We start from the raw sequence: 12,956 nt of genomic DNA, 5'->3' as shown, positions 1-12,956 counted from the left end.
GCTGTGTCATTCCTGTGTCTCTCCTTGTCTTCTGATGATTCTATTTTCTCAGACTCCACTGGAGAACGTCTAATGCACGCGAGCTGTGGTGCTCATTTAGGGGCTCTCCTGGTCCCCAGGGACCCAGATGGAAGAGGCAGCTCTGTCGTCCAATACAGGGAGGCACACTGCCCCGCAATGACTCACTCACGCGCTGACTCTCTTCCCTAGGATGCCCTGGGGACGCTAGGTGATGCCGAACGTACAGTCTTTTCTTTCACTGAAGTATAATTGATTTACAATATTATATTTATTTCAGGCGTACAGCACAGCACTTCAGCATCTTTGCAGATTATTCTCCACTGTAAGTTATTACAAGGTAATGGTTATAATTCCCTGTACTATGCAGTATATCCTTGTTGCTTATCTAGTTTATTCATAGCAGTTTGTATCGTTAATCCTGTGCCCCTGGTTTGTCACCCCCCACATCCCTCTCCTTTTCGGTAACAAGTTTGTTGTCTGTATCTGTGTCTGTTCCTGTTTTGCACATACATTCCTTTGTATTAGGTTTTAGATTCCACCTGTAAGTGATAGCATACAGCACCTGTCTTTCTCCGTCTGACTTGTTTAACTAAGCATAAAATCTCTAGGCCCACCCGTGTTTCTGCAAACGGCGTTACTTCATTATTTTTTGTGGCTGAGTAATATTCCACCAAATCTTCTTCATCCAGTCATCTGTCAGTGGACATTTAGGTTGCTTCCATATCTTGGCTACTGTAAACAGTGCTGCTATGAACATCGGGGCTCACGTATCTTTTTGAATTAGAATTTTCATCTTTTCTGGATACATGCCCAGGAGTGGGATTGCTGGGTCAGATGGTAATTCGAATTTTTGTTTTTTGAGGAACCTCCATACTGTTTTCCCACAGTGGCTGCACCAATTTACATTCTCGCCAACAGTGCACGAGGGTTTCCTTCTTTCCACAGCTTCTCCAGCATTTGTCATTCGTAGGCTTTTTGATGATGGCCACTGGGACAGGCGTGAGGTGACCTCTCACCGTGGTTTTGATTTGCATTCTGCTAACAATTAGCCATGTTGAGCATTGTCTCAGGCGCCTTTAGACTCCTGCATATCTTTTTTTGGAAAAATGTCTATTCAGGTCTTCTGTCCATTTCTTTGTTGAGTTGTCTACTTTTTTGTTATTGAGTTGTATGAGCTGTTTATATACTTTAGACATTAACCCAGTGTTGATCTCATCATTTGCAAATACTTTCTCCCGTTCCTGTATGGTCTTATGTTTAGATGAAATGTGTTGTCTTTCACTCATTACAGAATGGACGTTGTCATGGTGACATGCACTTCAGTGAGTTCTTGTTAATGCAGAAATTGTCCGATGATACGGCAAAAATTAAAAGTCCTGCTGTTAATTATTCGTGAACATTAACGGAGCCCATCCAAAAAGCACAGCAACACCTCTGATTGCCGAACTGTTCATGTTTCTTTATTGAACATTGTAATAAAAGTCGGTAAGTTTGTAGATTTTGGTGTTTAGGGGAAGTAGGTTAATTTTCTACCTAAAATCCTCTCAAGAAGCACGAGTCCCTTAAAGAGTTAATAGAGATGAAAAATTTATTTTATTTTATAATTCTAGTAACTAAGAACTCAAAAGTTTAAATAAATATACATATTTGCACTATTTTTATAAACCATGCACTACTGTGAATTAATATTTTAAGTCCTTTTCTCTGATTCTTTGTAATATGCCCGTGTATTTTCCTAGGTCATATGAGAAATAGATTTGAAAAATAGATTTATTTTCATGGACCCAATAGCAAAATGCTTAGGTTAGGATGGTTTTTGTTTATGAGTTTGTTTGTTTTCTCTGGATGTTGGTGACGGGGGGTGGTGGATCCTGAAGGAAGTGGGAGATGCCCATTCGGTGACCAGAGAAGAAAGCTCTGCCGTGGTCAGTATCCCCCACCAAATCATGCCACGAGCGGTCAGGACGGGAAAAGGTAACAGGTGTTTTACACGTTGGAAAATACTGAGATAAAACTAAGCTATCTGATTACTTCAATTTAGTCATCCTGAAGAAATAAATTCAGAAATTGAAACATATGTTCAAATAATTCTTAAATCCTCAAATTGCTCATTGCACAAATCGTGATTTATTTTTAAATGGCCATGAATTTGGAGGAAAAAAAAATCTTCCTCACCCACCTTCTTTTCTTTCAGCTAAGGTAGAAATGCATGTCAGAAATTTCTCCTCCACTGGAGACATCAGACCCTCTTCCCCAGACAGATGAGAGGCGTCAGCATTTTATGCGTTAAACAGGTAGACAAGGCTTTATAAATAAATGCTTACAATTAAAGCAATTCTGATACAGATGACCTTCGACAATTAAGCCGATCACCGTACCTTTAAATTCAATGGCGAACCCCGACAAGCCCACAGAGGCATCGCTTCGAAACGCCAGGAAAAGACTGTTTCCACTGCTCTCAATCCTTTCGGGGGCTTGAGAGCCCTGGAAGCTCCCAATCAGGGGGCTGTTGGAGTCCTCTCCTTCATAGATGTGCAGGAAATCGTAGCTGGGCTCCATGCTGAAACTGGGGGGAAGGAAAGAGCATGAATTAGGTTACGTGCCTAATACATGTTTCTCTTGCCTCCCAGACCGTGAAGTCCCTGAGAGGACACAGTGATCTGATCTGCTTTTGTATGACAAATTTTTAAAATTAGGACAATCCAAAAGTTAAATACAATGATAATCAAAATGGGAGTAAATACAACAGATAACAATGATAATAAATAGTATTTTACAAAATGACCATCACCTTCAATACAGTGTAACTTTGAAGACACCTGGACGAAACTGAGTCCTTATAACACGGACACAGCACCTTCTCCCTCGGCCCGTGATGTTTCTAATGATAAGCAGTTTGAAAGAGCAGGGTTTAGAAGGGATGAATTCCTACAGATATTTTATTTTTGTGTGAATATTTTTAGTTTTAATAATATGTACCCTTGGCGCTACTGACTATTCTTAAAGTTAAAAATATTTTTGTTTGTTTTTACTTTTAAAATTGCAGCTGCCCCTACCTGCTGAGATAATTTGGCCAATACTGACAGTCTGTACAACGGTGCGAGGTGGGGAGTCAACCGTCTGACATTATTTCACCACCACCAGACACTCCCATGGTCTCCTCTCCCCCCTTCCCTCCCGCTTTCCCATTTCCCACTCTCCCCATTTCTCCCTCCCCCATGTTAATATCCTAATAATTCCCAAAATCTAACAATTAAAGCCCAAAGCTCCAAGTGGGAGGCAGCTTGAAATGTCTGCCATTTACGAGAAGGACGATGATGGCCTGGGAACTTTGAAAACATACCCGACTCTCAAGCAAAAGACTGAGCTTGGTTCAGACGTCTAAGACCCCAGTGGGATCAGAATAAACAAAGACGCCAGACAGAGGCGACCCTGTCATCCATCCTGCCTGGCCTCCGCCACCTCGCGTCTCTAAATGAGGGCCTCCGGGGTCCTCAACACGGACCCAGACCCCACAGCGTCCACTCTCTTTCCTTTCCGTTGGCAGCACAGTGGGACACGGGTATGGAGAGCGTCAGGAGCATATGTTAAAACATTCCTTCCCAAAGGTCCACAAGCACCAGGGTGAGTCCTGCAGCTCATATGAGCTCCAGGTCATGAAATTCTTTGCCCTCCTTGTTAGTAACGCCAGGCTTCCATCCTCCCCGCTACATCCAGAAAGGCACCCCTGCCTGGAGTCACACTATGTAAACAGTGCATCTTGGGCAGCCCACGTCAACACCAGCCTCTCTGCCTGGGTGGCTGAGTGTCCTTGTCCCCATCCAGGACGTCTGGCTTTCCCCTCCATCTACTACGACTGAGGAGCTAAGGTCTCAGGAGAACTCCCACCTGAGGACACACAGGTTCTCCACATCTTAGAAGACGTCACAGGTGTGTGATTTTTCTGTGACACCAGCTCAGCTAAGGATTCCAGATGCTGAGAGTAGGAAGAAAACTTGGAGATTTTCTAGGTCAGCCTTCTTCCAGGGAGGTGCACAAAATCAACTGAAAAAACTTCATGTACAAAAACTGCCTTATATATTAGCAGATGAATTGCACTTTGGGAACCTTGATCATGAGTCACAGTGACACAGGAGAAGATGGGAAGGTGGGAAACTCCCACAGATAAGGCCCTGTGTTCCCTGAAAGGCTTTTAATCGTTAATTTGCTTTTAACCTCCTGGCAGTAAAGGCGTCGCCTGGTTTTAAGGAGGGCGCTGCGAGAATGGAGCATCCACAAAAATCATAAAGACATCCAAAAATATGACCAGGTCCTGGGCGACAGCTGAGCAGCAGAACAAAGTGTTCATCATTTGGTAAATTTACAGCAGCTTGAGCAAATTCAGGGAACGATGGCCTATCAAACTACTTAAAATTCAGAATCACAGGGGTTTAAAATTATACTGACTCCGATCTCATCAGGAGAGAGTGAAACAAGATAATCACAACCAGTCCTGGAATGTTGACGTAAACGACTCAAGAAAAGGGAACTTGTTCAATCAGCAGAGAAATGAGGATAGTCAGACCACTTTGCCTTGGGAGCTAAGTGGGCAAAGGACCGTGCGTGGGACCACCTGTCTTCCAACATATCACTTCATTTAGTTCAAAAATCAAAATACGAATTTGGAAACGTTCTTGGGATTTGGAAAAAATGCAATTACTGTATACCAGATACTAATGATACGATAGTTTGATTGAATTTATACTTATAATAAAATCATTATATTACGATTTGAACTTTTATCAACTAGTTTAGCAGAAAGAAGTTAGCATTTTTTTTAAAGGAATAATGTCTATTAACTCAGACTTTATAGCCACCAGATTTTGGGAACCTTCTGTCTTCAGAGTTTTGTCAAGTCACAACTATCTTAGTGACCACAGCATGGTCTCTGGGAGCAACAGTCAAGATGCACCGTGGAGATGAATTAGGTCTCACGCGCTCAGAGGAATATGAGACACTGGTGAGAAATCATACTATGTACGCTGTATCACTTTTTCATTACTTTTCTTGTGTATTCTGTAAATTAAGCCCTCTCATGTGGAACACACTGTGTGCAAGACAGTATTTAAAGGTCACTCCTGCCACACCATGTGCATCCTAACACATGTAGAAGACTGAGAAACAATACAACGTATTTCCATTTGTGTCATCTTGCCACCTGATGCACTGTCTATTGGGCACAAGACCTCGGGCTTCGCTAGGTGTAAAATTGGAGACTCATGAAGGGAGAAATGAGGCAATTTTTAGGTATGACATTTCAGATCCTGCTAAAAGGAGGTATTCCACAAGAGCTGGTACCTTTTGAATATCAAGGCGATGACGAAGTCTGGGTTCACTTTTATTCTCCAGTCACACTCTTTCCCAGGAGGATATGGCTGCGGGTAGTTGGGTGACAGGATGACGCCGGCGGGGCCGGTCAGGTTCCCTCCACAAGCCGCTGTCACGGTCACCGACAGGAGGGGAGAGGAGAGAAGGGTGCCGGTCAGGGTGCGACGAGACAGCACGGAGAGCAGCAGAGACTGCGTCGGGCTAGCCGACAGCTATGCGGATGCGGTTCTGAGACCCAGGAGGTCTGTGCTTTCTCATGGGCTCCTTAACTCCATTATAAGTTTTGTATAATGTCCCATCCCTTCTTAGTGAGGGTTTTCCAGCTGCTGGCCGATGAAATCTACTTCCTGTAATTTTAAACTTCACCCAATTAAACTGAACAGATGACCTGAATCCCCCATACTTCTGTAATCACACTATATGTATACCAAGAAAAAACTTGGATAGGAAAAAAAAACCCCACGAGCATCATTTTATGGCTGTGTCCATTCTTTGGTCTTTTCTTTACAAAGTCATCGCTTACTTATCCTAGAAAGTTTAGTTTCGAGTGGTGTAACGCTCTCCCATCTCGTGTTCACTCTTGTGTCTCCCGTGCCTGGCACAGTTTTGATCATAATAAACATGAAGGAAATATTTTTTGAATAAATGAACACATGCTACTTCATCTATTTCTCACAGTCCTAGATATACATAGGGCTTGGGGTGTTTCCCCCCCATTTCAAACTGACAAAAGTAACATGTGAAGTTCAAGTGTATCTGGGGAGGTATGACCAATAGGAGACCGAGCTGGAACATTAATCCCTAGAAAATATTATTCCATCACACTGTTTGGTATGTTATCACCAGGAATAAGCATTTTAGGTGATAATAGTATGTTCAGTCTGTTTCTGCGGTCATCAGTTTTTAATTACACGTGTATACATTTTCACTAGTAAGGCAGCAATCATGTAGTTCATTGCAGTTAATATGCAAGACATTCTGGAACCTGCAAATGTTTAGGACAGCGTCATTTATCAGAAAAATTTTCTGTGAAAGCTTCCATCCTGCGGAAGGTATTAAAGCACTGTGAAATTCACACAAACACTAATTTTGGATACATACATTAAAAGCTAGGGCTAAGGTTCTTCATGTCCAATACCATGGTGTGTCACCAAGTGCTTCTTAAAAAAAAATCACCCTAATTAAATTGCACTATTCAGCTCTAAACTGCGTGCCTCATTTCACTGCATTAATCATACACGTATTTAGGGGGGAAAGTACGCAGAGAAGGAAACGACCTAACTGCTGACGTTTCCCACCCACACAAAGACTATTTTTTGCAAATAAGATGAAGGGACCTGCTTCACAATTTTCTGAGATTTACGTGTCATTTCTAAGAATGTTAAATTTTAAATACTCATTTAACATTCTTAAAAACTTGACTTTCCATAAGAAAGAAATATAACAAATCCCAAGACTTTCTATTCTAACCTCAGTCTCAGCAAAGACAAACTCTGAATAACATCACAGGAAATACTTATAGTAAGTTCTTCCAGGTATACTCTCAAGAGTCACGATATAACTTTCTCAAAAATGAATCAGCCACACTTCCCCGAGGATGCAGTTTCACTTTACAGCCTGTGTGGAAACCACAGTGTAAGCAGCTCCCCCAGGACGTGGCCTCTCCCAGAACCGAGGCGGTGCTGGCAGCCGGGAGCAGGAGAGGGGAGGACGAACGGAGGAGGTGGTGCTGAGCTGCGGAAAGTGGTGCCCAAGAACCCCAGGTGGTGCTGCTCCCCCCAGGTGTTAAAAGAGGAAAATCGACAGATTCGGGGCACTGGATACCAGGAGCTGCCAGCGGGAAGAATTCAGGGATGAGGCTCAAATACCAATTTAAAAGGAACAAAGGGAAGGTGGTGTCTTAGTCACACTGGTCCCAGGAGGCCTCTTCAAATGAGGTCACTTAAAGCCTTCAGGTGGAATTAAGTGGGACCGTCCTGCTGTTTGCTCTCCCTTTTGCTGGGGATTCATTTTAGCTTCACAGGCTTTAATTAGAAAGCTTGCAAAATATTTTGAAGAGGATTAGAATTTAGTACGAAATGCGATTCAGACCCTCTAAGGAATTCCCCAGAGGAATAAACACAGAGATAAAATCCACAAACTCGTATCAATCCACAGCCCTTATTCGAAGCCCGTAGGGTCCCCCTCCTTACAGATACAGTAGCACCTTCATCCACGAAGGTTTGAAGCATCTCTTCCACTGGACACATCAATACTTCCACACCAAAACATTTCAGTGTTCACACCATCAAATGGGATCAATGGCCTCAAAAGAGTTACCCTGGAGACCAGGGCGGGATGTTGCCATCAGATGAGTTTCTGCAAACCTGGGATGCACTTTTGCTTCTCAGACCTCTTTAGAATTTGAATTTGGACAAAAGGTACTGTGGGCTGTATGAAAAAACTGGAACTGTGGAGATATTCAAGGGACACTTCACTCAGAATCACAAAGTAGTGAGTGTTCTCTGGTCCAGAGAATCAGTCTCCTAAGACTCAGCTGAAAATCCCAGAGAGGTGACTCCACCACCAGAGTCCTTTGGGAACTGAGAGATGTGGGGGATCCCAGCAAAACACAAAAAGATTAGCAGCAAATGACGAGCTGGTGAAACATGAGTAACGTACAAACAGGCAAGAGATTAAGAGATTTTATATAAAGGGAGAGAGAAAGAACAGCAAATAGGAGGAAAAACACAACCAAGAACAAAACGGAAAGGAGTCAGCCAGACAGGAAAGAGCAAACTCAAGTGGCCAGCAAAGAACACGAAATTAAAACCAGCTCAACCTCAAAATTGATTTAAAATGCCAGTTAAGACATCAAGAAATCTTAAAGCAAAAAAACAAAAACACCCATCAAGGAATCTTCACTTTCTGCCCCTATTAAATTATGAGATCAAGAACTATCATATGTAGTTTTTTTCTGAGTCACGGCTGATGGTGATATAAGCTGGTGCAACCTTCCTGAAGAAGTTTTGAAAGATGCTCTGAAAACTCTAGAAATACATAAGGTTTAGAAATAGGTCACTCATAAGTAATCGTGGATCTGTCTTGCAACAAGTGTTCATTTCAGCAATCTTCGTAGCAGAGAGAAGGCTGGGACACCTGACTATAATCAGAAGGGATCAGAGGAACCAATATTGGTTGGATGCAAACAGAGAGACATCATGCAGGCATAAAAGTTAATTAGTAAAAAACACATAATAACACAAAAAGATACTCATCGTGTACTGGGAGGTAAAAAGTGTAATTTACAAGATAATCTTGCAGGATGCTCTCATTTTAAAAACAGATTATGTATACACAACAGCATTATGACGCTCACTTATGCATGTTAACGTTAACAGTAGTTGTCTTCAGGTAAAAGATGACAGGGTTTTTTTTTTCTTCTTCTTTTTTTAAACTCTAGCTTATAAAACTTCTGCAAAAATATATTATGGTTCATAAGAAAAAAGCAAAAAAATTAAAAAGTGTCTCGTATCAGAACAGAATTTAAATGATTGCTAAGACATGATCGTGCCCTAAGGGGCAGGTATCTCACAGAGGCACAATCCCATTTCTGGGGGGAAAAGTGTTTGCAATGTGATGAAGGGATGACGTTCATTTAGTCCCAAATATAAATTTTCCTTTTTGTGTCCTGTAACGCCTATGTGTGTGGGTGGCTCTTGTGGCTTGTGTAACTGATACTCAGTTGGCTGCAAGCGAGTTTAGCATATCCCTGGAGCTGATATTCAAGACAGATGCAGTATCACCTATTTTCTTTGCTGAGAACTGGTTTCTCCAGCCACTGATCAAAATTAGGCAGCGAAGAAGGGAACAACAACAACAGAAGACTACAGGTTATTTGGGAAGGTGGTCCGATTTTACAATGAAGCGTTCAAGCTAATATCAACTGAGAAATTACCTTCAAGAGATTAAGTGGCAGTTGTATCGCTTTTTAATGTACTCCTCCACGAGCTTAAATTCATGCACACTGGGGGGGATGTGCCTTTCCCAATTTAAAAACAGGCCATCGGTTTAAAGTTACGGTTGCATTTATAGGTAATTACTCCACTTTAAAAAAGGAACACGCAGAAAGCTGGCGCGTCTCCTGATGAGGCAGGTTAGAACGAGGAGCGTGACCATGACCATGCTCACAGAAGCCATGAAATGGAAACGCAGACAGGACACGGGGCTCGCGCAGCTCTCTGACCCGGCTGAGCGCGCAACCAGCCCCGGCCGCACCTGTGACAAGGGGAGAGCTGCCATGAGGGCGCCACGGACCGAGAGGCCCTCCAGTGCCACGCCTGTGACAATGACAGTCACTCTAACTCAGACTCCCTCCAGGTCACCCTATGCAAAATGTGCATCAAATATGTGCATGTCATTTCACTATCACTTCCTCTCCCTGCAGATTAATTCAATTTTATACTTTTCCAACCGATTATAAGGAAGTACAAATTACACTGTGACAGGTCATTAAAATAATAAAGTTAGGAAAGTTTCTGTTAAAAATTAAAGTGGAATGCCATAAATTGGTATTTATGGTAAAATATTTAACTGAATGAAGGGAAAATCTACATGTAATTACTATTTTATATAAGAATGTCTTGCCTTAAAACCACATTTGTGATAGAGTATCTCGGAAATTGGTTATTCAAACTTAAGTCTGCAACACCGACTGTTCTCCTTCTAATAAATTCAGACTATAAAATTCTGGTGAAGTTTAGAAAGAAGCCTCTCTTTTTAATCTTTATACTTATGACATAAGCAGTGTAATTTCTAGTTTTCAGGACTCTATTAAAAATGTATTGATATTATAGAAAAATCATCTAAAAAGAGGACGTACTTTTTATTGAGTAGGTTTTGCTTAAGGGCACATTTCTATGTTAAAACTGAGAACAACAATGGTCGGTTTATAAAATTTCAGCTACCCAGAATTTAAAATTACCGTAATTTGATGGACCCATATTTTTATAAGGTTTGTTAAGGATGGGAAATGTTAGATAAATGTCAATTACTGTACATTAAATAAACTACTTCCTTTATTTCATCTAATAAAATAAAGCTTAAAAGTTTATGATAAAATGTCAATATAATCTCAGGGAACCAGAGGGCATGTGAGAAACTCTTGAGAAATGTTTCTGAAGAAATCAAATATTCACAGAGCAATTTTAATGAGGACATGCATTCCTCCCTGAACACAGAATTTCTATTTTCCGTGGTGGAATACCTATGCACGTAGGAGGGTCTGGCTGCCAGAAGAACCGGCTGTTCAGCTGCACACAGGTGATCTTTGCTTGTCCTTGGAGCTGGTACCCGGGGTCACACTGGAAGGTGACCGTATCCCCAGGCTCTCTGCTGTCCCCATAGCGGGTGCCGTTCTGAGGTACACCTGGATCGTTGCAGGTGGATGCGATGGACGCTAGAAAAAGGGGACAATGTCTCGTCAAATGGCTGCAGACACGGTCTCTGCACTCTTATAAGGGTGGGAAGAAACACCCTTGGTTGGCGTAATGAATCCTTTGTCCACTTATGGACATAGAAAAGAGTTAATTTTTCCCCCCAAAATACATGCAGTAGCATGCATCTTGATTATGCTTGCTTTGGACAGATTCTAGCAGAATCTTGTTTAAAATTCAACCATTTATGGAACATATCAAGGATCTGCATCGTACTACGTGCGTGCACACACACACACACACACACCCCTCTGGTTCTTCTCGTTGACGATACTTAGTGAAAACACACACCGCGGTTTAAGTAACTGAAGAACCCAATCTAAGGAACCCTGAGTAAACACAACAGGATGGATTCCCTCCAGGCCGGCGCCTCCCCGCGTGACAGCCAGCCAAGGTGACCCAAACTGTCGTAAGCTGCTTTGTCCCCCAGCACCTTTCATTCTTTAAGAATATTTTTAATTCTCCTTGAATCCTAGAGAACCCTCTTCCCGGGTTCACAGGTCAGGATGGATACCTGCCGGCCCTGCTCCCCTCGCGCTGCCGAGACGTGACCGCAGCCCTGCCTTCGTCTCCCTGCGCCCCTTCTCAGCCCACACCTACTACAAGGCCGCCCTTCTGTCTCGGACGCTCTAACACTGCCCAGTGGGATGTCTACGCACGAGCTGCCTTCTGTTTCTAAGGAAATAAAAGTCGTGCAGTTTTGGATGAGCTTTCTCTTACTGGCCCTGCGTGGGGTTCACCTAAAGTTTTGAATTTGTTATCTCATCAAGTATCTCTTCTCTCCTGTTACCTCTGCCCCCTCTCCTGAATTAAAATGTGACAAATGTCTCTGACCTCTGTGTGTCTTTACCCACCTTTCATTTGTAAACCTTTTTTTTCTTTAAATCTTTGTTCCGTCTTCTGGGTAATTGTTAAGACTATCTTCCTACCATAATCTGACTTTATCACGTCATTGAGTTTTAAACTTTCTTACATTGTGCTTTTCTATTAGTTGTCATTTTGTTCAAACATATTTGGCCATTTATACAGTATATTGTTACCAACTCGTATTTTTATTCTCTTTTATTTTTTAAACTCTTACCGTCTGATTTAATAATAATCCCAACATCTCGTGGAATCGAGGGTGCCTCTTGAGTTTCGAATTTGCATCTCTGCTCCTGGAACTTTCCCTGCAATAATTCTCTTGAAGGTATGTTCATTGGCGAGGATTCTTGTCTGACTTTGCCATGTGCCTAGAACACCAGAAGCTTCTACCTTTTTACAATAAATCCCCTGCTTGAGGGATTCTGGAGCACAGCAATGGCATGAATTCATCTACAAGCTAGCCTGAATCCTGCCTGTGGTTGTGAGCTCTCCATCTGCACCTGTATCTGTTCCTGTTCCTATGTCTGCATCCATGTCTGTCTGTCCATCTGTCTATCCATCTGTCTGTCTATCTCTTCCATTTGTCCCGTATACTGAGAGTAGACACCCTGCTTGGTGTTCCAGTGGTATGAGAAGGCATCCACTTGCATTTCCAATACTGGAAAGATCTAGACTTTGGTTTCTATTCTTTCAGCCCTTGGACTCTCAAAATGGAAGCTCAGTGTCCGACTGAGAGATGCTCCCTGGGTAAAGCCAGCTTCTGAACTTCACAATCTTTCTGCATTTCACATTATTTTGGACCTGAGGAGTCCCCATTTTCTTGTGGGCTCAGTAATACATTTTAAAAGGCTAAAAATAATGGTAGCCAACACCTTCATATTTTCAGAGAGCCTACCTTCCTGTAGCACCAGACACTGAAGACCGCCAGCTACTCCCACAGCATGATGGCTGGCGCGTCACACCCGTCGCCTTCGCCACTGTTACAGTTATTATGGGTCTTTGTGGCAGGGAGAGTTTACTCGAAAGCAGAGTGCTCAGAAGATATGAAGAGGAAAGGCAGCCTCTGGGCTTCAGAAAAGGGATTTCAGGGGGCGGAGAGCAGGGAGAGCCGTGTCAGAGTCACCGGGGAAGGCCTGCTCCATTTCCACCCTCCTCCTACACGCCGAGAAGATTAGAAGGCAGGGCTGAGAGCAGCACATGTCCCCAAAAGGAGAGCAGTGCAGCGCGGAA

General features: G+C 42.7%; 1 protein-coding gene across 1 annotated transcript in view; it reads right to left on the bottom strand.

The window, feature by feature from the left end:
- Nucleotides 1-12,956, bottom strand: part of CSMD1 (CUB and Sushi multiple domains 1) — a 1,664,412-nt gene that overhangs the window by 136,842 nt on the left and 1,514,614 nt on the right. The window contains 3 exon segments of the mRNA XM_032468715.1: nucleotides 2,400-2,587; nucleotides 5,359-5,497; nucleotides 10,634-10,825. Of these exon segments, the coding sequence (XP_032324606.1) occupies nucleotides 2,400-2,587; nucleotides 5,359-5,497; nucleotides 10,634-10,825 (519 nt within the window).

The sequence above is a fragment of the Camelus ferus genome, chromosome 26, assembly GCF_009834535.1.
Source record: "Camelus ferus isolate YT-003-E chromosome 26, BCGSAC_Cfer_1.0, whole genome shotgun sequence".
Classification (NCBI taxonomy): domain Eukaryota; kingdom Metazoa; phylum Chordata; class Mammalia; order Artiodactyla; family Camelidae; genus Camelus; species Camelus ferus.
Note: the sequence above shows the minus strand (reverse complement) of the source record. Positions and strands in the feature narration are given on the sequence as shown.